The sequence below is a fragment of the Lagopus leucura genome, unplaced genomic scaffold (genome assembly GCF_019238085.1).
Source record: "Lagopus leucura isolate 7727_CA_CO unplaced genomic scaffold, USGS_WTPT01 Super-Scaffold_100030, whole genome shotgun sequence".
Classification (NCBI taxonomy): domain Eukaryota; kingdom Metazoa; phylum Chordata; class Aves; order Galliformes; family Phasianidae; genus Lagopus; species Lagopus leucura.
In genome coordinates this window covers 1139099-1161646 of record NW_024962281.1, presented here as the reverse complement: position 1 = coordinate 1161646, position 22548 = coordinate 1139099, and the positions used below count along the sequence as shown (strand labels likewise).

The 22548-nt window shown below is 41.5% G+C and overlaps 2 protein-coding genes across 7 annotated transcripts in view; one reads left to right on the top strand and one right to left on the bottom strand.

Annotated features, from left to right (window-relative positions):
- The first annotated feature begins 3257 nt into the window (after positions 1 to 3257).
- LEAP2 (liver enriched antimicrobial peptide 2) lies at positions 3258 to 5142 on the top strand. The gene is made up of 3 exons (XM_042881439.1): positions 3258 to 3455; positions 3852 to 3988; positions 4864 to 5142. The coding sequence occupies exons 1-3, from the start codon at positions 3399 to 3401 to the stop codon at positions 4898 to 4900; spliced, it is 231 nt and encodes a 76-aa protein (XP_042737373.1). The 5' UTR covers positions 3258 to 3398; the 3' UTR covers positions 4901 to 5142.
- Positions 5143 to 5144: 2 nt separating this feature from the next.
- Positions 5145 to 22548, bottom strand: part of AFF4 (AF4/FMR2 family member 4) — a 49098-nt gene continuing 31694 nt past the window's right edge. For 3 of the 6 annotated variants that reach the window (XM_042881435.1, XM_042881434.1, XM_042881433.1), the window contains 13 exons: positions 21988 to 22025; positions 21491 to 21653; positions 20074 to 20991; positions 19256 to 19344; positions 17914 to 18151; positions 15955 to 16052; positions 15305 to 15368; positions 15023 to 15159; positions 14537 to 14608; positions 13285 to 13378; positions 12721 to 12764; positions 11660 to 11880; positions 5816 to 11095 (listed from right to left, as the gene is read on the bottom strand). In XM_042881435.1, the coding sequence (XP_042737369.1) occupies positions 10977 to 11095; positions 11660 to 11880; positions 12721 to 12764; positions 13285 to 13378; positions 14537 to 14608; positions 15023 to 15159; positions 15305 to 15368; positions 15955 to 16052; positions 17914 to 18151; positions 19256 to 19344; positions 20074 to 20991; positions 21491 to 21653; positions 21988 to 22025 (2295 nt within the window). In that variant the 3' untranslated portion in view covers positions 5816 to 10976. Of the gene's footprint in view, positions 5415 to 5815; positions 11096 to 11659; positions 11881 to 12720; positions 12765 to 13284; positions 13379 to 14536; positions 14609 to 15022; positions 15160 to 15304; positions 15369 to 15954; positions 16053 to 17913; positions 18152 to 19255; positions 19345 to 20073; positions 20992 to 21490; positions 21654 to 21987; positions 22026 to 22548 lie in introns of those variants that run through there. The other 3 variants (XM_042881437.1, XM_042881436.1, XM_042881438.1) reach the window with 3 other exon arrangements.

The following is a 22548-nucleotide window of genomic DNA, read 5'->3' as shown; positions in this document are numbered from 1 at the left end:
ACACCCAAGGATGATTTGAGGAACTCTATTACTACCATCATATTTTCAAACACGTGACTACAAAATTCACCCTGGGGCTGTTAAGCACACGACACGCTTTGCTCTCTAAAGTCCACAACGTTTGGCTCATTCCTTTATCTTTTTTTTTTTTTTTTTTTTTTCAGTCTGTCTGTCTCAAATTCAAGCACGAGCAAAGTTACACATTTATCTCCCTATTCCAGCTATTCCTGTAGCTGGTACTGAAAATTTATCTTATCTGCAGTGTGACGTTCTTCTGTGATAGCTCCTTTGTGGGGTAAGGGCTGAGCTGTCTGGAAGGCAAAGATGCTCAGTCTCTCACTTCAGCAAGCTGGGGGATACACAGCTTTTATAGCTGAGGGTTTTCTTGTCTGTACTCCCAAGTGCAGTCTGAGGTTGGCAGAAACGAGTGAAGCAAGCTACTCAGTGCTACTCAGTGCTGCAAGTTCTGCTACAAATAATCTCTGTTTAACTCTCACTTCAATCCTACCTTCCGCTTAAGCAAGGGAACAATGAACTGGGCACTCCAGTTCCAAGCAGCCAAAGATGTCTGCAGGCATATTGCATTCAGGACTCTTATTTGGGTCCTATTTATTTACCCCCAAAGAGTGACAGCAGTTGATCTGTAGCCTGAATAACAGGACGTCTAAGCTTCACACAGTGGGAGCCTGAGCCAATACTTCTTTTTCAATGCCTCTCAGCAGTTCTGTTGAGCACGAGCAGCTCAGAACAGAGCCCAGCCTTTCTGATGAGCTCTCTGCCCCCGTTCACAGACAGCTGGACCACGTCCCGACCAGCTGCTAGACTAGTGTAAACAGGCGGCACGTTCAGCTGCCGCTGGTGAGTTTACCTACGACCCAGCAGCCCCGTGAGCCCCGAGCGGCAGCACTGCCAGGCCCTGGCTTTTCACCTTCATGCTGCAGGGTCAGCAGGCGGGCTGGAGCTGCTCCCTGTCTGCTCCCGCTGCTGGCAGTGCCTGCTGCAATCCTGCTGAGCTGTTATCTCTGCAGCTGCCTGCAGGCCCAGCCCGTGCAGCAGGGAGCGAGATGCAAACCTGCACACGGCCGCGCAGTGCTGGCTCCCCCCTGCCGGCTGGGGCGGGGGAGTTCAGCTGAGCAGCGTTTCAGAATCCGAACAACGCAGTTGAAAATTTCTCCCTCACCTGATTTATTTCTGATGTTCCTTCACTGACTGTTAAAAGCGGAACGCAGCCGCGTTTCATGTTTTCTGTCAGTTGTTTAAACAACGGCAGTGGCTATCTGCTGGCCAGCACAGACACCTGGACTGCGCTGCAACTGCGTACATGGAAACAATCAGTCCCTTTTTTTCTCTTGCACAAGTGAAACAGATTGCAGCCTAAAAGGGATCTGCAACTACACAGACACTATGAAGAGCCTAAGAGACACAACAATTTTGACATATCGTCACAAATTACTAGTTTTAGCTAGCCAAAAAAGCTGAGAAACAATGACGTGCTGAAGGCACTGCTACAGAGCTGAGATGCCATTTCAAACCTGTGCAGGTGAAGTCAAGACAAACCCCTGGCTTTTTTTTCCCTGTCTCTGCTCTGTAGTGCCTAGCAAAGAAAGAGGGAATTAAAACTCAGATGTATGTAAAGAAAGGATTCAGTGGAAGAAGTGCTTGAGAAATTCACAGCCAAATGTAAAAACCCAACAAGAACACAACAGTGAAGTTCAGCTATTTGATCTGCAATGATTATGTGAGACCCAAGAATGTGAAACAAAGACCAGTTTTGATTCCTCCTCACAGGGAAGCAAGACAAATAAGGGGAAGTGGGAAAAGTGAAGAGGAACCCCAGGAAAGGAACAAATCTTCCAGCAGTGGATTGGAGGCAATATGCTGCAAAGGGTTTTTATTTAATCCCAGTGAAATTTGGGCTCCACTGTAATCATTTGTAGTCTGGAACCTGACAACATAGCAGGTATTATCTTAATCTATGTAACTTGCCTTCCACGCTGGCACTTATGCCTCCATATTAAGCAATCACAGAAAACTGTAGCCTACTGCATTCACATTTGGATTTATAATGTGGCTAAAGCATAATTATTTTTATACAGTACATTTTATATACTACATATATATATATTTTATACAGACTACTTGAATTTTTATTTTTTATTTTCTTTTTTTTAAGAACAGACTGCTTCAAAATCTGCATGGAGAACCTGACACAGCTACATCAGCATTCTGTTACTCTGCAACGGAAAGAATCATTTCCTGGACAGAAACAGCACACTCAGACATACATGGTAGCCGAATGCATAAAATCCCACCAAAAAGGAGTGAATACTGACAAGGTGCATTTACAGAGCAGAGATCTTAGAAACACACTGCTCCTACTTGTCTCAGTGGGAGATGAGTGGGACAAGCATGTCTCCACTTTGATATTTTGGAAGAAATGAGAGCAGCACGTAGTCCTTTTTAAACACTATTTTCTCCAGGCTGTTGGCAATCTCGTATCAGCACAGAAAAGTTTAAGATTCCCCTTAATTACAGTCTGCCTGTCCACAGCAGTGGGAGTTTTGTTGGCACCTTTCAGAAGGTGAGTTACACTGTGAGATACAGATACAGCAGTGTTCATCTCAATGAACCAGTCTTGCTACGTAGAGCAACTCGTCTCCACCAAATCCTTGCAACCATCTCTCCTACCTTTGTGCTTAGCTATCTAGAGATTCACTGCACATGAGGATCCTTGAAGGAACAGATCTGTGATTTACCTATCAAGTAATAACATAATTTTTGCATTCCAAACCCCACATGGAAAATATTACATCTGATTCTCAAGTACTGCTTTGTGGAAAGAAAGGTTAAATGGCTTGGTGTGATTCTTTTGCACACCGAGAATGAGAAGCAGAATCGAAAGTTTGATTCTCTGCTCCAAACACTCTCAGGAGAAAAGTATTTCCCTCCCAGCTGGCAAACTCAGAGCTGTGCATACTGTAACTGTCCCAGAAGTCAAATAAGTTTATGGCTTTTTGATCTTCACCATGATACTGTTGGCCACCCACACTTTTACTTGCAAGCACACAACAGAGTTCTGGTAACATGCTAGATAGACTTTAAAGAAGGAACAGTTGGCAAATCTGGTAAGCTGACCAGACAAAGTACAGGTGGAAGGAGAGTAAATTATTAGCTAGATAGATAGGCCTTGAACCAGATCACTTCATAGATGCTAACTTTGTAATTCCCTCTTGCTCCTAAATGAACTTTGTTCTTGTAACGACTGACAGCTGATGCAGTGATAAGAGAATGAAGTCTATAAAGATCTGGCTGTACCTTGGGAAGTTCTATTCGGGGCTCTTCCAACCTCCTCTGCCCACGGCTGCTCCTCGGTTGAAGGGGCAGCTCATACTGTGAAGATGCACTGTTTGAAAACTGCGGTGTTCCTTTTGTTCTTCTCACTGCTGCTCAGTCAGGTAAGCACATACAACTGTTTGAAGTGCTAGTTCAAATGTCAGGCAGCAAAGAGGTGCACGAATGAGAGAAACCGGCAGGAGTCTGCAGCATGGGTAGAGCTCTGTTAGCATTCAGCATCCCAAAGAAGGAGAGTGACTGCCCAGCGAAGATGGGTTACTCTGGAAAGCAATTGAGCCAGTAACTGCCTCCCCTCCCAGAGTCCCTAAAATGGTGATTTTTAATAACTATTCCGTTAGGACTCGGATAAAAGCAGTCATACTTTAAGAGAGCAATGTCTGAAATCAAGGACGATTTAAAGCCCTTAAAAATGCTTAAGATGATTGACCCGAGCACCAGAACGCCCCCCTGCCGACTGCTGCTGATGCTCCTGACAGTTGGCTGCAACTCTGTTCCAGGTGCACTGTGCTTCCCTGCACCAACCACAGCCTGCGCTGAGACAGAAGCGGATGACGCCTTTCTGGAGAGGGGTCTCACTGAGACCTGCTGGAGCCTCATGTAGGGACAACAGCGAATGCATTACAATGCTATGCAGGTAAATAACCCTCATCAATACCAAAGCTCAGAGACGCTTGATACTGCGCTATGTAGAGGAAGCTCCTTCTTATTCTCAGTCAAACAAGATACGGGATTAATTCTGTGCATAAAAGATGCCAGGAATAAGGATGGAGCAATAGATTCAGACCTCTTGTGTTAGCAGTACAAACAGACCAGAGTCCATGTGTCCTTGATGACAAGCCTTAGCCATTGCAATGCAACCCCAAAAAAGTCATCTCAAAAAAAGCAAAAAGAACACGGAAATCTAGACTGAATTTAGGTATTAGCTAAGAGGCCTTAAAATTAATCCTTCTTAAACTATTACTGTTCATTTTAAAGCATATATTAATTAATGGGGACTGCTTAAGCTCTCAGTTCAAAGTGAGCTAAAATACTAAAGCCAACATTCCTCAGTTGCCATGCATGCTGTGCATGTCCAAATACCTACAAAAAGTGATGTTAAAGTTACTTAGAGACTGAAAGCTGATTTTGTGTGGCACCTACTGTACTCCTGCCAGAAAGCAAAAGGGAGAAGAGTAGAACACATACATCATCTACATGCAAATCTATGGGAAAAGGTAGTCAGGCTCCTGTTTTGCATGCATTTGAAATGCTTCCTTTGGTTCTACTGAATAGCATGGATGAATTGTAACAGCAGCTACAGGAAGATAAATAGACAGAAAGGTGTCTCATATGTGTAATTTGTCCACCACTACCTGACTATTTAGACCTGGGTAATACGTATTACATCAGTGAGATCCACAGCAGCACCACTGCGACAGCTGAGTAAGATGAGCCCTGCTAGGGCCAGACAGACCTGTAGAAGCCCTGCAAGTCTGAGCTGCCAGCGCCTGATGATGTTTTGTCCTCCAGGAAGAACCGCTGCTTCCTCAGAACGGCCTCCGAGTGACCTGCCATGAAGAACAGCCGCCCCTGTTACTGCTGCCATGGCTCAGCTCTACTTGGGACGTATTTATTGACCACTCAGAAGCTACGACAGCAAATCCACAAGAAGTACATTCGACTTTCCTGTCACAGAACTGGCAAAAGGACTTCAAAGAGATGGAGAGCATTTGCTCACTGAGGCTGTACCTCCGCAGCACGCACTGAGGATGACTGTGGCCAAGCTCAATAAAAGGACTCTGCATCTCATGTTTGTTTTGTTTTGTTTGTAATTGTTCATATATATATTTTTTTAAGGTGTGCATTAAAAATTTCTATTCAGCAAACTACCTGGATTTTTCCTTGCATCCTGTGACCAAAGTGTATGGTGACAGCACACCAGGCATTTCCAGCAGAAGTGCTTATTTCACTGTGGACTTTAGACATTTATCCTTCAACCTGGCAAGCGCGTAAAGTTGATCACGCTTCCATCTCGTTTCAGTCTCAACAGCTGAACTCTTATCCGTACTTCAAATAAAGGCCTGTTAGAAGAGAGAGCAAACAAACTGATAATAATAGTGCTAGCAGATTCAATATACTAAATATATCTGGTGATAACTGGAAGAAGTATTTACTTTTAAATTATTTCTAATCAAAATTGCCGACGTCCCAAGCTGACCCCCCTGCCTGAAGAATCCTATTATCTCAACATTCCTTTTATCAAAATCAGATTTTGACCAGATAGGCGTTAACTCAAAGAGCTGGGAGAAACAAAGCTGCTTCTGACTGCCAAACACCAACAGGGTCTGAGGCACACATAAATATGACTGAATGCATCTGCCCTCGTTACGTACAGAGCGCTGGGATCAAACAAGAACCCTCTGCTTCAGAACTCAGCAGCAGGGAGCAGCCAGCCCACTGAACAGACAGGACCACTCCGAAGTTTAATACAGAAAATCTATTTGATATTTATTAAACTTAGTTTCTCCAGTTACAGTTTTGCATTGTACAAAGCATTTTAATGACACAGTAGTTAAAAAGATCTTTACAAATTGAAATGTGATACCCTTTTCTCCAAATATTTTAATTGCCATAAATTTGTTTAAAAATACACATTAAACGCATGTTTCAGACACTAAACTTTCTATAATCTCAATACCACAAAATACATAGAATATACTATACAGATGTGGAAAAAATCTAGTTAGTATATAATACTTTGCTCACCATTAACAGCTTTATTACGTGAAATGCACATACTGACTTAGAAATCCTAATTTTGAGCCCCAAAGTACCCTTTGAAATTTCAAATGTATTGCAACAAATAAAATCACAGTCGGTGTGTTTGTTTAGGTTTTGGTTGAAGACAGATGCCCAAATATTCTGATAGAAACAAAACGCAGCACATGGACTCGTCATGTACAAAGTGTGGAACAGAGACACCCCGTCAGTCACCAGCAGTACCTTTCTGTAGGATGCGTAAGGGCTTCGTTGATAAGCGACAGGTGAAAAGTTACCTTCCCTCACCCACAACCCCCCCCCCAAAAAAACCCTTCTTCATCAAATAATAATTTCAATTAAGATAAAGGATTTTTAATAAATATATAAGCACTTTATCCTCCATATACAAAATTTCTTAAAACAATTTAAAAGGGGGACCAGATACAAATGTCAGGAACTGTGCTTGCAAAAGTCACGCCTGGTCCTTAGAGTTGAGTTTTCAGCTGTGTAACGTCAGTGCAGCCCAACAGGAAGGCTGCAGGAGTTCTGTGCACCCAGCGGCACCGATTCCCAGGGCTGCATATAAAAACCAAGTCAGGGAACACTGCATTCCAATTGGCCTGTATCAGCTCCAACAGCACCGCAGAGAGCTGCGGCAGGAATAGGTACGTTTCCATTAAGTTTCCAGGTGAAATTAAAACGTTGACATAAGGACAGCCTATATAAACCCTAATGCTGTCACACAGCATTGCTCAGTCTAGTGTAATTCAATTGAAACTCAGCTGAGATGGGCAGAGAGCAAAGAAGTAACGCGGTCGATGGCTGATCTACAAAGACCAGAGCTCGTGCTGAGAGAAAAGCGTCCCCACCACATAGCTGAGCCCTCCCACCCCCAACACTGCTGCTTTCAAATGGCATCATGGCATCAGAAACCAATTCCTTGAAAAGTAATGGAGTTTGACACACATCACGATTCCCTGATTGATTGCTTTCAGGTAACTTTCACACTTTGGAGATTTGCCTCCATAATAGCTCTGTACTTGTCCGAGTTGGCCACCAAAAGCTTTGGTTAGTCTTCACACTTCAAGATATCCAGCATTAACACACAGGTTTCCATAACACTGTTTCATTAGATGGAGCAATTTAAACCCTGACCAAAATATTTGTCAGAAATCTAAAGATTTGGAAGTTGCTTACTCCCCAATGGGCAATTCAAACTCGACTTGCTCAGGCCCTTAACATAAATGCTGCGGTGACAGTAAATATCTGTTGGGTAAAGGAAACATTAAATACAGCAAAGGTAGTCTCTCTTTCCAATAGCTTCCCATTTTGGAAAACTACATAATTACCTGCCTACGGCTTTATTTTACTTGCCCCAGGCAAGCACAACATCACTTCCATAAAGTAACGACTCTCCGTATGTTGGGGCCATTCATAAATACATTTCAGGGCTTTTTTTTTTTCCTTTTTCTTTTGTTATCACAGCAATCAAGCCTCAGCAATCTAAAGGAATATACATTGCACTCCTGTATAATATGCGAGATTTATCACCAGTAAGACGGTGACGCAGCACTCAATAAATAATATATCAATATAGTCAGTTGCACCATAATCTAAAAACAAGTATAACATATACTTTGGACAGACTGATTTCATATATATATACATATATATTAAAAGACACATACAATACAAATTGCATACTGCCATCAAAAGCCAAGAAGAGCCATCCACACGCTCTACTTTATGGCTAATAGTTTCAAATCAAAATAAAAGTATCGGGCTGTTTTACTCTGGCGTCCTGAAGATTCGATTCTAAACAGAAATGGTTGCACCTTATCATCTAGGAACCTGCAGGTTTCACAGCAAACCCAAACAATAGTGATATCTGAGCAAGCCTAGTCTGATTAAGCCATTTTTAAGATTCATCAACTGGGACTGCGTTCAGGAAGGGGATGAAAATCACAGCACTGATATGTATTTGAGATACAATCCTTTAGGGAATCGTTGAGGAAGCCGGGAGTGAGGGATCCCCTCCTCAGCCTCCCCTGCAGCCTGACACCACCTGCTGCGCAGAGGTTAACAAAAGGGCAGTCGGGCTGTTTGCCTGCATTGTGGCACTGGGATGGAAGCATATTAAGTATTTGCTTTTTCTTATAGCTATGAAATCTGACAAAGCACCCGTCTGTCTTTGACACAACGGTAAATCCCAGAGCAGATATGCTTTTGGAAGCGTGAAGTTTAAGTTTCTCTGATGGAAATAGCCACAGATGAGTAAGGCATTTCTTTTCCAATAACCAGACCACTGCGTATCTCCCATACGGACAGAAAACTTGGGACAGCACTCCAGGGAACACTTCCCTGCGACAGATTCTGTCAGCCATATCAGGTCCACATTGTGACACAACGTGAGAAGTCTTTCAGTTACGTGAAGACAGTATTTTGAGACCCGCCGACCCGGGGACAAGTGATACATTTTTTTTAAGAGACAACTGCGGGTGACACCAAAAGGTATTTGTGGGACTCTAAGGAAATAAAAAAAGAGAACGAATTCCCCGAGATGAGACCATTCCTGCTTACAGTCACGGTGCACAAAGGAGCAAGCCAAAAGCAGCCGCGCCGGATGGTGCAGCTCTACACAAAAAAACCAACTATGAATGCAACTCCTACAAAGGTATTTTTCATATAGCGTCAAAAGAGTGCTAGGCACTTTAGAGTATTAGAGGAAAACTTAGTTGACAGTGTCCCATTAACCAGGATGCAGAGTCTGAGGGTACAGAGTTCTGTCTCTAACAGCAAACACGAAAAGAAACGCCATCTTGCACAGTGATTCAATAAAAAGGATGCTCCAACCAGCAGACCTGATCAGTGATTCAGCTGTAATGGGAAAAGTCACAGGTCTGCCAACCAACCACGTGTTGGTTCGTAAGTAGCAAAGCTCTTCTGGAAGTACAAAACACGCTGGAACGCAAAGGAAGCTCTACGAATATGCAGCCACCTTTTGGAAGGTTACTCGTTTGCAAAACTTCTAAACTCTTAAAGCCCATAGGACATACTGCAGTACTGAGAGCGTAGAATTCTATTCCTTCTGTCGAGGTTGCCATGATTTTGGCACTTAACCACAACCACACAAAACTTTAGTGCAATAATTTTTCCTGAACGTGCGCGTTCATCTCTGGTACAGAATTAAGGGTTAAATGGGAGATAAAACAAAGCAGCATTCCACAATCGCACTCCAAAATGTTCAGAGCTTGACTCTGTAAAAGGAGACCATTGCAAGGAGAAGTCAGTTCGCATGACAGACACTGGTACTTTTCAAAAGGAAATGGAATTTTACCCAAGTACTGCAGAAGACCACTGCATACAGTACACCTGGTCCTGCTGTAAAACATCTTGTAAACAGTTCATAAAATCTTCATCTAAAAGTAAGGCATAAGGCACACCAGACATGTTAGGGGCACTAAGCAATACTGAAAGCAGTAGCATTTTAAACCTTTGACTCAGACAAGCACCTCACGTGGAAAGGTACTTTGGTTTACACGTTTTGGGAGCAGTCGACTGCAACTCCAACCATTTCTGTTGCACCGACTCACTTCCTCTCACATGAATATTCTGCTCCATCAAATGCATCAAACATGAATGGGACCTTCATTAATATGGGGTAAATACAAGTTTTGAATCCATTCTGCATCAAAACGATTAGACAACTTCCCTGTAATAGCAGGTGTGCTCCCACCCCACCATGGCTGTTGCACTGTCATGCTGTAGTGTCCATTAACCATCAGACCCAAAAAGGAAAAAATGGATCTCCATCTCTACTTAAGATTCCTGATTTTCCAGTCAATGAAGAAGATGCAAATGGCAGTTCTGGGAGGAATTTAACTACTGGTTTGTTTGTTTGTTAAACCACAAAAGGGCGGATTTTGCAAGTGTCAAAAAATGACAAGCAAGGAAACAAAATGCGTCTTAAATGAAGAGATATAAAAAAGCACAAGATTGTCCATTTCAGAAACCTTTCCTATATGCATCGCACCTATCAGAAGTTCATTCCTACACCATTACTCTGATATTACATCAAATGCAAATCACTGCAATGTTTCGTGATTTGTTATAGTGTTAAATCAATGCTTTGAAACTGCCTTGAAAGCAACCCAAGTCAGATCCAGCTAAATATTTTTCCATATAAATTTCTTTAAAATTCATTTAAATGAAGTATTTTAATACGTAGAAGAATATCTGGAATTTTTCTATTTAGTACAAATTCTGCAATAATAAAACTCTAGCTGTCATTTATTAGTTGACTCATAGGCATTAGGCATGAAAAGTATGGTGTTTCTACACGTTAGAACCTATCAATCCTAATTCCTTTTACAGGTTCTACCACCACAAGACATTACAGAGTAACAAAGCTCACAAAGTACTTAAATAAAGTGTCTATGTTTAATTTTTCCTAAGTACTTGGAAGGGTAAATTTAGGGAAGAAACGGCTAAAAACTGCCCAAAATCGGGCTCTCCAAAATTAAAATTAAAAAATTAAAATAAATAGGATTTAAACCAACTATTTACGTATTATGACGGGAATTCCAATGACCCAATCTATCCACGATAGATTAGCAAAGCTACACCTTTATATGTCGCAAATTCAAAAATATTTAAATAACTTAAGAAGGGAATACTGAAGGAGTCCATTAACGAGATCATTTTGGGTTAAAACACAAAACACAAATCAGGATGGGAGACACGGGAAAGCATTCCTTGCTCTTAGTGTCAACTAAGCAATGTGTTATGGCAGTCTTCCTTATTGACATGACACAGTGTTGTGGAGATAAATCGGAGGCAGCGAGAAGAACGTGTTCTGTTTTCCATTCCTTCAGTTCCAAGTATCACTTGGCATCCAGGCGCAACCAGTGCAGTCCCTGCCGGGTGTAACGCACCAGGTCTGTCATGATGCTCGAATTGAAAACCAGAGGGCCCATAGCTTTATCCAGTTCAGCAAAGAACTCTAAAGCAACAGAAACACAAATTAGGCACAGCCTTTCGCATTGGCTGCTGTACGGGAAATACTGCGCTCCCTTCTCAGCACGAATCTTCCAGATGGAGGCAAAAGAAAGGGAAGATGGCTGAATGATGGCAGGAGAGAAAGCAAGGAAAGAGGGCCGTTCTAGTTCATTTCTTTACTGTTTTGCAGAAGACAGGTTGCTAAGCATAATTACACTATGGCCTTCTGCTCAGATGTGTATATTCACTTCAGGATTTCAGAAAAGGAAATGCACCAAGTTCTGCTTCCTGCAGAGAACAACTTACCGGAAATGCAAGATCTATTTATTCATTTATTTTAAGCACAGCTGGCAGGAAATGTTACATCTCCTACAACGCCAACTGACAACCAAGACAGCCAGCCCAGGGCACCACTGCCATCGAAGGAATTACTTTCCATCTTCCTTTTGCAGAGGACCCAATTAAGTACCATTGTGCACTGTTAACCATAACTCCAAAATTGAAAACCTGTCAGGATTTAGCACAACACGCAAGCCTGAGGTTATAACTTGCCTTTGCCTACCCTTACCTTTCTGTTCTTTAGACAGCTGTTCAGCTTGGTCCCAAATTTCAGTGGCATAGAGGAAGTTGGATGTAACTTGGACATAGCTGGCTGCCATCTGATGGATCCTCTGGGGGATCGTCACTGAAGACCCGCTCCCTGAAGGGTTGGCTGCCCCAGAAGAGTAATTTCCTGAATTCCCTGGAGACAGCTTTGGAGAGACCGGAGACGGCATACCGACAGGCTTGCTGCTCATCCAAAGAAAAACATTTCACTGTAAAAGGCACGCACAGGTACGGCAGGTGCATCATGCAAACCTCTCTTCCTGCAGCTCACAACACGGGATGCTAAAGCACTCCCACTTCACACACTGAGAAGTCAAGAGTGGCCCTGCAACAAGTGAAAATCTCTGAGGTTCCTCCAGCTCCTGTATTTTAGCCTCACAGCCGAATTGATACAAGCAGCATCTTTCAATTAAATTCACTGCTTAAATAAGTGGAACCTTACATAGTAATAATGGAAAAATTAAAGCAAGGCAATTATACTGCCATTATATTTTCAAGTAACACGATACAAATCTGAAATGCCCTCCTAAAATTCTGGGGTTTTTTTTGTTTTTGCTTTTTTACAGAGTGATCTATTAAAAATCTGTTGTCATATTTCAAGAACAGAAGTAAATTGCTTACTATGGAAAAGCCAATCATGAAAGTACTTGTAGCCATCTGGGCTTCAACTGCATCACTGCAGCACTAATAAAGCTCTTGTTTTGAGAGAAAAAGCATTACATAAAACAACTAACCACAGAGACAAGTGACCTGTGTGTTAAGGACACACTGAGGATTTTTTTGTTCATTCCTCCCAACGAGGAGTTGCCTGAGAATATTTCTGCACAGCAGTCTTCTAAACCTCTTATCAGAACACTCATCTGAACAACAGAACCAAAATCTAGACCTTAGAGCAATTAGGAATTAGTTCAAAAGCAACCAAGGCTCAAAGAAGTGAAAGCTGCTCTTTGAGCACCTCAGACTCACAGGTTATGTGGAAAATGAGCTACAAATTAGAAATACAGGTAAACTTTTACTACCTACCTTCCCATACCAGGTGACGGTGCTTGAGAATTATTATAGGAATTCTGTTGGGAAAAAATAAATTTATGTTTATCCTTCAGCTAATTATATTCTATCTGGTTGTTTAATCGGTCATTTCTGAACACGAGTTATTGTGGCTTTTCTTTTAAGCAATAATCAAAATCCCAAATAACACCAAAGTACTTTCAAAATTGGGAAAAACATCTCTTTCAGTGATGACTAAGACACAAATCAGCAAAGTTTTAACTTTGTTATACCAACAACAAGAAAATTATTTTAAAATTCTCTTTGAAGCCAACTAAATTTACTAAAAACAAAAGCTGCACCAGAACATTAATAGGAAGCTATCATTAGGACCAGTGGGATGCTGGCATTACAGTCATGCTGTATCCTCCCAGCTTTAAACTACGCAGCTTGAACGCACTTCCAAGGTCCAGTCCTAAATTAGGACATGCTGGAAGTTCCCATGCAGCAGTCTGAATACCAGGCAGAGGAATTTTAAGTGATGCAGAGCTTCAATTTGATTAGTTTTTTAATATTTGAAGAAAATATATCTCCAATTACCTTCAGATGTTCAGTCAGAGTTTTAGAATATTTCAATGCACTTTCCTTTTTCAGTTTGAAAAGCCTTAGGTATAGTAGAGACTGGCACCGAAGACTAACCAAAGACAGAACAGCAAAACATTCACAGTTAAAGTCAAGCTTATCACAACATGCTGAAAGTCAAAAATTGAGTACCTGTGCTTTTAAAAGCTTTCTCCCTCAACATTAAAAAGCCAACTGTCAAGCTGTACCTAGCAGAAGTCCCACACCACCTTTACTTCTCAAGAAAGTAAAGAACAGTCTTGTGCCTTGAGCTGAAACTACAGTTTGCAGTGACACAGGTCATCTCCAGTTCTGAGCTCAGCTAACAACTCTAATTTACTTCCTACAGAAGGGGTTCATTATTTTTTTTTCACATCAAGAGTCTGGTGCATTCTGCCACCATTCCCTCTTTTCTTTTCCACCTGACAGTCAGCTCTGTTTTGCTACTTGCTGCAGCCATTTAATTAATCCAGGAGGCAAGTGACAATTCTTAACAGCCATTCCAAGTTTTGCCATTTCACTGGGTGAACACACAGCAAGGACCCCAAATCTTTCTGCTGTTACTCCTCTCAAATCCAACCCAGAGGTTCACCTTTCCAAGAAGATTTCAAATCAGAGTCATAAATTCATTCAATTGAGTAAAGCACTGTGTGCTGATTATTTTAATTTACAAAAATTAAAGCCAAAACCAGACAACAGTTTGCTTGTTAATGCAATCTTACAGTTTCCCAAAGCATTTAGGTCACAGCCCAACATCAGATGACTGTGCAACCAACTCAACAGTAATCCATTATTTCTGTACATTATAATTCACAAAGAGAGAAAATGAAGAGATCAGTTCATCAACAGCAATTTGATCAAAACATGAAGGATGATGAAATTCACAAAGGCACCTCTATCATTTTTAGCCACATTGACAACTTCACTGCATGCAACAGTCAGCTGACCAATGACATCACATTCTAAAATACAAGCATCAACTGACATAATGCTACAGAGCTGAAAGAAGCCAGTGATTTCCTTAATAGCTGAAAGACTTCTCTGCTGTTGTTACCATGCCCCCCGTCCTCATTTACAGTAATCAATCTATAGCATCCTTCGTTCTGTATAGTCAAATGGAAAACTCCCATTTGGTTCCAAACACCTGAAAACTCAGTGTAAGACAGCATTTCACGGAGGGAAAGCAGTTTCAGTTAATTGGTGTGTGGTATAAAGGTCAGGATACACGTACCAGAGCACTGCTAGCCTTTTATCTGCAGCCGTAGCATCCGGTGCCAAGTAATTCTTCAGTTTCATAGTGTACCTATGAACAAATTATCAACAAGAAAACAATCTATCAAGTGAACCACAAAATAAAATATCGTACTATCATCTATCAGCCACCAAAGTTCTTATGAAACCCTAATTTCAATTCCCTCCCTGTTTCAGGTCCCTCCCTCAGACCCTGAACAGAACACGGCTAGGCAGTAATTGAATGGTTCTGCTCTGCACATGCTACAAATTGTTAAAGCATCAAGAACTTGGAAACAAAGGATCTCAACCTGCAGGAACATACTTTAAGCTTCAGCAACCGCAACAAAGTGGCAAGTGATCCGTTCTTAGTGGAGAGTACGGGAGGTCAACAGTTAGTGGCAGAACATCAGTAAAATGTAGAAGCCCTGATTTCCAGCCCTCTTCCCCAACCATTTGAGTTTTGTATGTGCCCTACAGTGCTTACTTGATTAATTCCACAGTTTCTGAATACATAGGGAACGGGGACTTGGATTCCTGAGCATTTTTCTCCAATGCATTCCCACACTCAATGAACGACACCACTGCATCTAGGTAGTACACAGCCTTCTCAAACCTGTCAGACTGAGAAGATTGGGGAAAAAAAAAGGGAAATATTGAGAGGAAATACCAGAAAGTTCTAGTACAGACAGGCAGCAACACGGCAAAAGCAGTTAACAAAACCCAGCACAACGTGCAAACACTGGATAAACACTGCAGATTTACTTACCAATGCATCTGCATTATGTTTTAACTTCTTTGCCTCCTGTAAATAATGATCAGCTGAGTAAGTCCTACAATAGAAGACACATTTATGGACTCAGATCACCTACGCTGCACTTCCTTTTATGACATAAGTTTCTTAATGTTACAGCTTTCATTTCTTCCCCCTCTAATTCAAGTTACAATAACAGAAGTTACTGTATCACAATCCCATTCTTGTAGATCTGCAATTCGAAAATGAAGGCTCCTCTCTGCTGCCAAAAACAACAACTGCTCACTATGGGTGAAGCAGCTCTGTTAAAAGAGAACAGGCAGAGAGGCCGTAGTGATATTCTGAAAGGGTGCAATGGATACATCAACACTTAGAAACAGGACGAGCCTGGAATATGTCAGTCTACCATTTGGTCCACGCTCTGCAGGAACACACAGGGCAGGCTGGAGTTCCTCCTCTAGGAGTGCACTTGTGCCAAGTAAATGGTGCACAGAGCAGGCAGAGAAGCACATTGTTGCAGGAACAATACACAGATCTCCAGAGCATAAACTAGTATTCAGCATCTTTTGTGAAGCAAACAGGACAACCCTCTTCTCCACAGAGAGCTCGCTGTGCTCCAAGATCAGCATCCCCAAAAAGGGAAAGGCATCCTCTGCCTTTCTTACCTGTCATCAAAAACAAGTTTTGCTCTTCTTGACTTTGAGCTCTCTGTAGATGGAGCAGAAACAGGAGGGCAGCTCGATGAATTGTTCAGAATCTTCTCCTGAAATGTCAATTATTTTTTTTTTAAAGACAAAAAGGTATTTAATGTATACATTTTTCCCATGACTTTACACTCTATAAGGTCAGTTTTGTAGCTGCTTTAGCTGCCATTCACCATATAATAACACAGCTTCCCTGAGGCTTTCATCTCATGCTGGCACAGGGAAGACACAGAGGCTATAATTAAGCTGAGTCCTACTACACTGGGAGATCTCCCATACTGCTAAATCTTGATTTTCCACTCTGAACAAAGAGGTTATATATACTCTTATTACTTCTCATGTCTTTCAACACTGAACTGCTGAATGTCTCTGGCCTGAAAAGATTAGTATTTCAGAAACATCATCTTCAGGAGAAATAACAGCTGTCCTCACAGCATGCTGTCCTTGCTCCCCTTAATTTTACATGGCTCAATGTGATACTTCAGGCTAAAGAAGGGACACTAAAACATCCTGTGAATTCTACATCAATCTGTCCTTAAACACCATAAAGCAGCTTCCCAGCTTCAGTGTGCTTTCAGCCCTTTGGATTATCATGACCAAAGGCCAACTACACAGAGTATTTCATAACCTGCCTTCATCAGATCCTTGCTAATCAGAAGGATCTCGAAGTTGCAAGGCGTTACACTTGCACAGCAATGCCCTCTCTACCAGTGCAACATAAAACACACCAAAACACACAGGGAAATACAGGAAGAATACATTACTTTAAAAAAAGACATGACTAAGCATATTCAAAGTATGAAAAGATAAACATTAAACAAGTTAACAGCTGGTTTAGGGACAGTTCTGTGCTGATGAATAAGGAAAGACCAGAGCAGCAGTCTATGCTGCAGACCTGCTATCTACAGGCTTCCTGTAGGTGTAGACACCGATGCACACAACCTTCCCAGGTTTCTAAAATCTCACAGTAATGGCACGTAAATTAATCCAGGTCTCCCAGTTTGAATATTGCATGAACTCCACCCTGATGACTAAGCTACTTTCTGCCATTGCTAATGGCCATTTGCTGCTTTACTCCTCCCCAGATCAATTATCCTTCCTGAACACTTTATAGCACTCAAAGACAAATGGTACATTTGGAATCCCAAAGATAAGGGTGAAAGCCCTCCAACTTCAACATATTACACTCAAATCTGGCTATACAACAGAAACTGCTCTACACAGATACCCAGATGTCCTCACAAGTTAAATTCTGTCCAGTAAGGCACGTTTATATACTAATGAAAAAGCACGTTACATTTCATGACCTTACAGTCTCTTCATCTTATAATATTTTTGAAACCCACCAACTAAACATGTTCTTAATCCAAGTTGCTTCAAAAATATTTTCTGCATCACCTTTTCAACAGTTTTCTCTACTCTAACTACAGAGAGCCCTGTGCCTTCCTGAGCTGCAATCAGCTGAACCTTTCTAGAATCCTAGGATGAAAAATAAGAGCCACAGCTTTGCATCTCAGCACTGTGCAGAGGCTCAGCTCCTGTTCTCCTTAAAATGAGGACAAGACCTGTACTTGCTCCAGCAACATAGGAGTAACCTCATTGTTCATTCTGGGTAAACAGATTTGTAGTGATATTTCTCGTTAACAAATTAAACAGCAAATAAGCAGCATCTGTCATCAAAAGATGACTAAATTCACTTTAGTAATTAACACAAATACTTGGTAGGAATAAACATTAGTATTTGACAATCTCTCCCAAGTTTTTTTTTCCAATTTAGAGTCTTAAGCACCATGGCATGAAACAAGGCAAATCTGAAACTAATTACATTTCATCTTCAACTGCAAATTATTTAGATGACACTGCGCACAAACTGCAAAGCCAAGAAATAAGTTCAAGGCATTCACAGAACAGGCCCTTTACCTTTGTTTCTTTAGCACTGCCAGAACCTTTTCCCTCCATCTTCTTCTGTTTAGAAGATGAGCTGCTTTTACTGCCACTGCTGCTGTCCTTACTAACATTGCTGCTGGACTTCAAGGACGATGACTGACTGACCGTCCTCTTCCGGGACCCGTGCTCTTGTTTGGAATCCTTCTGAAGGACTGAGGCAGCAGGAGATGGCAGTAAATCCTTCTCTTTAACAGCACTTGGTTTTAAAGACCTGGACAAAATGAATACGTTCAGTTTTGATTTTTATTTTTCAAAATAGAAATAAACAAAAAATCCAATATCGCTTTTTTTTCTTTTAAATCAGACTCACACCCTTCTCCATTTAAGCATTCACCCTTCCCCCCCCAAAAAAAACCCACCAAGATTTTTAATGTTGACCATAACAAGACAGATTCAGAGGAAGAGAATAATCTCCACAGTAACGAAACGTTATGCAGCCTGATTGAACTAGTTTTCACCATTTTATCTGTTCTGACCTGAAAACGCAGAAGGCAAGTTGGAACCATAAAACCACATCCCTCAACAGTTCTTAAAAACACCCCAACACTTGTAATGTCAGAAACGACTGCCAGCGTTAGCGCCAGTCTGTCTATTGCAGACGAGTCAGCCTGACAGCTCAGAAAAAAGATGGCCCAGATAACTGCTCTCTAGAAGCCATTATAGCCTTTGGTACAGTCTTACCTTGATTGCTGAGGACTCCAGTTGCTAATTCTGGCTCCCCTTTTCACACAGAACAGCTCATGAAATAACTATTTATACACAGTTTTTAAAAACCACGCTGTCGCATTTAACCAAGTGCCTTTCAGATAATCACACTAGCAACCAAAAAAATATTAGGAGTAAAGGAAAAAAACACGACAGACGAGCATCCATTTTTTCTACATTTCCTAACAAATACAAAGAAAGCATTTAACTCAGAGAAACTTCTGGCATCTGCAGCCAGAAGCTGCAGCTTCTCACACATTAGTAATTCAACAAATATTCACTGTAGAGAATTTTTTTTCCATGGTGTAATTACACCAGCTGTCAGTTGTTTGATCTGAAATAATATATCAAAGGTGAACCCTTCATGGTAGGGTTTATTTGGTCAATGTTTTTGGTTACGGAAATGAATTTCCACCAACAACTAATGGAAACTTCAAAAAAATCAGTCTGAAGAAATAGAAGCCACCAAATGTTACCCACTGATTAATAATAAGGAGACATTTTGTTGAGGAGGGAGGGGAAGAAGGTAAGGAAGAGGTGGAGATGGACATCAGTCTTCCCTTTGATCACCCTGAGCCTTCACAGCTGCAGAGACAGGCAAGATACTCACTCCCTACTGCTAGAAGTCTTGTGTCCTGACGGAGCTTTTTCTTCCAGTTTCGTTTTCTTGCTTTCACTGGCTCTGTTTTCATCCTCATTCTGAATAGCAAACAAGAAACACATCCAAATAACTGTCTACATTTAAAGCTTCACAGATACAGTAATTTTTCATATTTAACAGATTTAATTCAGCGGGCATCTTGCAGTGAATAAGATTCACACAGGCCACAAAAACATTCCCTTGAGCATCCAGCTTGTATCAAATATCTGAAAAGTGGCAGTCTCAAGTTGTTTGATAACAAGCACATCGCTATAAAATACCAGGAAAATCCGCCAAAGGTTTTGGTACAAGATCAGATTTTATGCTGGGGAGTCAAACACAGGTATCTTATGAATGCTAGAAACCTTAATGGTCTTTAAGTCTCCCAGAAATGCTGAAGACCAGATTTTTACATAAACCCAATCCTGAAGTCAAAGGGTTTACAGGGTACACAGTCTGTTCTACCTTCAGGAACTGAAGCTACAGTGCCAACACACCTGAAGGCACAACCTGCTGCCTTTCACACATCACTCCAAACGAAAACTCCAATATTCCCTATTATAATGGCACAGGAATTATCCATTTTTTCTACACAGAATAGGTAGACTGTCACAGAGTTGACTAGATCAATCTACGTCCGTGACAGGGGACTAAATCTCCTCATCTCCTAAATTACCGAGCCACTACAGTGAGGTATGACATAGGTTACTGGGCCATATGCTTAACCCCTGTAATGAGACACTAGAAGGCTAAGATAACAGGCAAAATTTTATTTACAGTATTATTACCTGTTTATGTTTCCTTTTGCCTTTCGTAGAACCTTTGTCTGAAGGCTGCTTCTGGCATTCTCTTGCATGCTTCTCTGGCACATTTTTCTTTTCCACTTTGGGCACATCAGCATCCTTGTAAGGCTTCCCTGGTATTCTTGATAAGAGGCTCAGGTCAATCTTCACAATAAGTGGGTACCTTTCATCAGGATCGCTGAGTGGTGAAAGAAGCTCTTTCTCTTCCATAGGAGAGAACATTCTTTGCCGAAAAAAGCTGTCATCCTCCTCCATGGAAGATTTAACAGGAGTCCTATTGCTCTCGGAGTATTTGGGTGTTTGTGATGAAGGAGGCAGGCTTTCATTTTCATCTGAATCAGAGGATGAGGTATCTGTTTCTATGAATTCCCTGGATTTCTGGGCAGATTTGCTTGAAGCCTTGTATTTCTTTTTCTCTGCTGTAGGCCGAGGGGAAGATTTGGGCTCTTTCTTTATATTAGGCTTTCTGGAACCTTTAGTGGCTGCCTTATGCCTGTTCGAAGGTATGTTTGTTGCCATGTCTACAGGGGTTTCACTTTCTATTTTAAGACCTCCTCTAGGCTCTTCAACAGATGTCTTTTCTGCTTTCTTGGGCTGCTTTTTACCCACAGTCCTCCTCTGTGTTGAGCTGTCACTCTGGGCAGGTGATTTCTGCCTGCCACGACTGCTCTCTGAGCCCTTCTGGGTGGGTTTGGAATCTCGCCCTGGCGTTGAAGAAATCGAGTCCTTGGATCCACTTTGATCAGCATACCCACTTCCTGCTCCCTGATCCCGTCCCTCTTTTTTGTAGCCTTGTGAGGATGGGATATTGCTGTCCACGGAAGAAGCTGGTGACACTTTATGTGAATTAACTTTGTTCAACCAGTTATCCAGCTGCCACTTGTTTGTTGGCGGTGGCTCTGGCTAAAAACAAATTTTAAAAAAGCTCTGTTAGATGCAGTGTTTCACATGGCTTCCATCTTTTCTGCAGCTGTACTACGCTGCAAGCCAAAGCAAGAGGTGCACCTGAGGTCATTAACTAATGAAAAATGCATATAATTACAAATAGCAGGTCTCCCTCTTCCTTCAACCAGAGGAGCTGCAACCCACAGGAAGCACTTGCTGCCACGGCTTTCCAGACTTAAAGCTACTGGTTTTTAAGCTGCTGTTCCCATATCTTACTTCTGCACTCCAAGAGATAACTACGCTCAAAATCACCTCAAGTAACGAATGCGTGCTCATAAAAAACATCACTGTCATATCCAATTGCAGGTACTTTAGCAAAAGAGTATTGAACGAATGCAGATAATTCTACACTTGACAGATGAAGTTCTTGTTAAAAATAGAGACTGAGAACATGTTCTTTTTTTTTTTTTTGCTTTCAAAACTCAGGATCAATGCCCAAACGTGTGACAAATCCTACCTCAGGGGATGCACTCTGTGACGGTTCATTAGCTTCACTATCACTGGAACTGCTTTCACTTTCAGAGTCAGATCCTGAACTGCTTTCAGATCCACTATGGCTGCTCGAGTCATCTCTTGAATTATCTGCTCCTTCACTGTTATGCTGTGAAGGTTCAGAACTACTGAAAACAAAAGGGAAGAAAAATAAACCAACGTTACTCAGTGCACAAAGGCATCCTGGAAGTTCTTCCATTAGGAAGAATAGAATGTAATTTTTAACTAATATTTGCTAAAGAATTCAATGCAGCTGAGCACCTTGTTCCCCTCCCCCTTCACAATGTTGTCAGTTTGCAGGATATGTGTCATTTAGCCACTGATTAAACTCTAATCACCCTCTGTTCTAATCAAAGACAAACAACAGACACTGATTTTAGAAACGAGATCAAGCCAGGAGTGCTGACTGGACCAAACATCACTACTGGTGGATTGCAGCACAGAAAGCAAAGGAATGCCTACCTTCCAGGTGTGCTCCTTGGCACTGTCTTATCACAGTCCTGCAATTAAAAACAGCGTGAGGCTTCTGGAAGCTATTTCAGAGTTGCACATATGCAATTATGCTGCAAAGTGTTGATTTAAAGTCTTAAAGATTTTTAATATTTAGCCTGAAGAGTGTTCAGAGCGTTTCAGTATTCAGAAACACAGAAGTTTAAATTTGCCTGCCTTTTCCTTGTATAGAAGGAAAAATAAATCAAAGTTCTTTTATCCAAGCTTTTACCACAAATGTCTCATCTCAGAACCCTCTCTATTCTGACAGTAGTTCTGAGATTTCCTATTTTCTCCACTCCCCCATATCATGTTTTAGAGCCAGATGATACAAATTCTTAGCATGCTGTTCCAGAAATGTCCCATGTCCTAGTAGTTAACCAACTAAACTCACTACCTTCAAGTTTTCCATGTGAAAAAATACCAAACAGCAGAACTGAGAACAGCAAAAAAAAGTAGTGTGGACTCCTGCTGGATAGCATAAATTCAACAGGTGTGTTTTATTCAGCACGCTGAATGCCTCTGGCTGGAGTT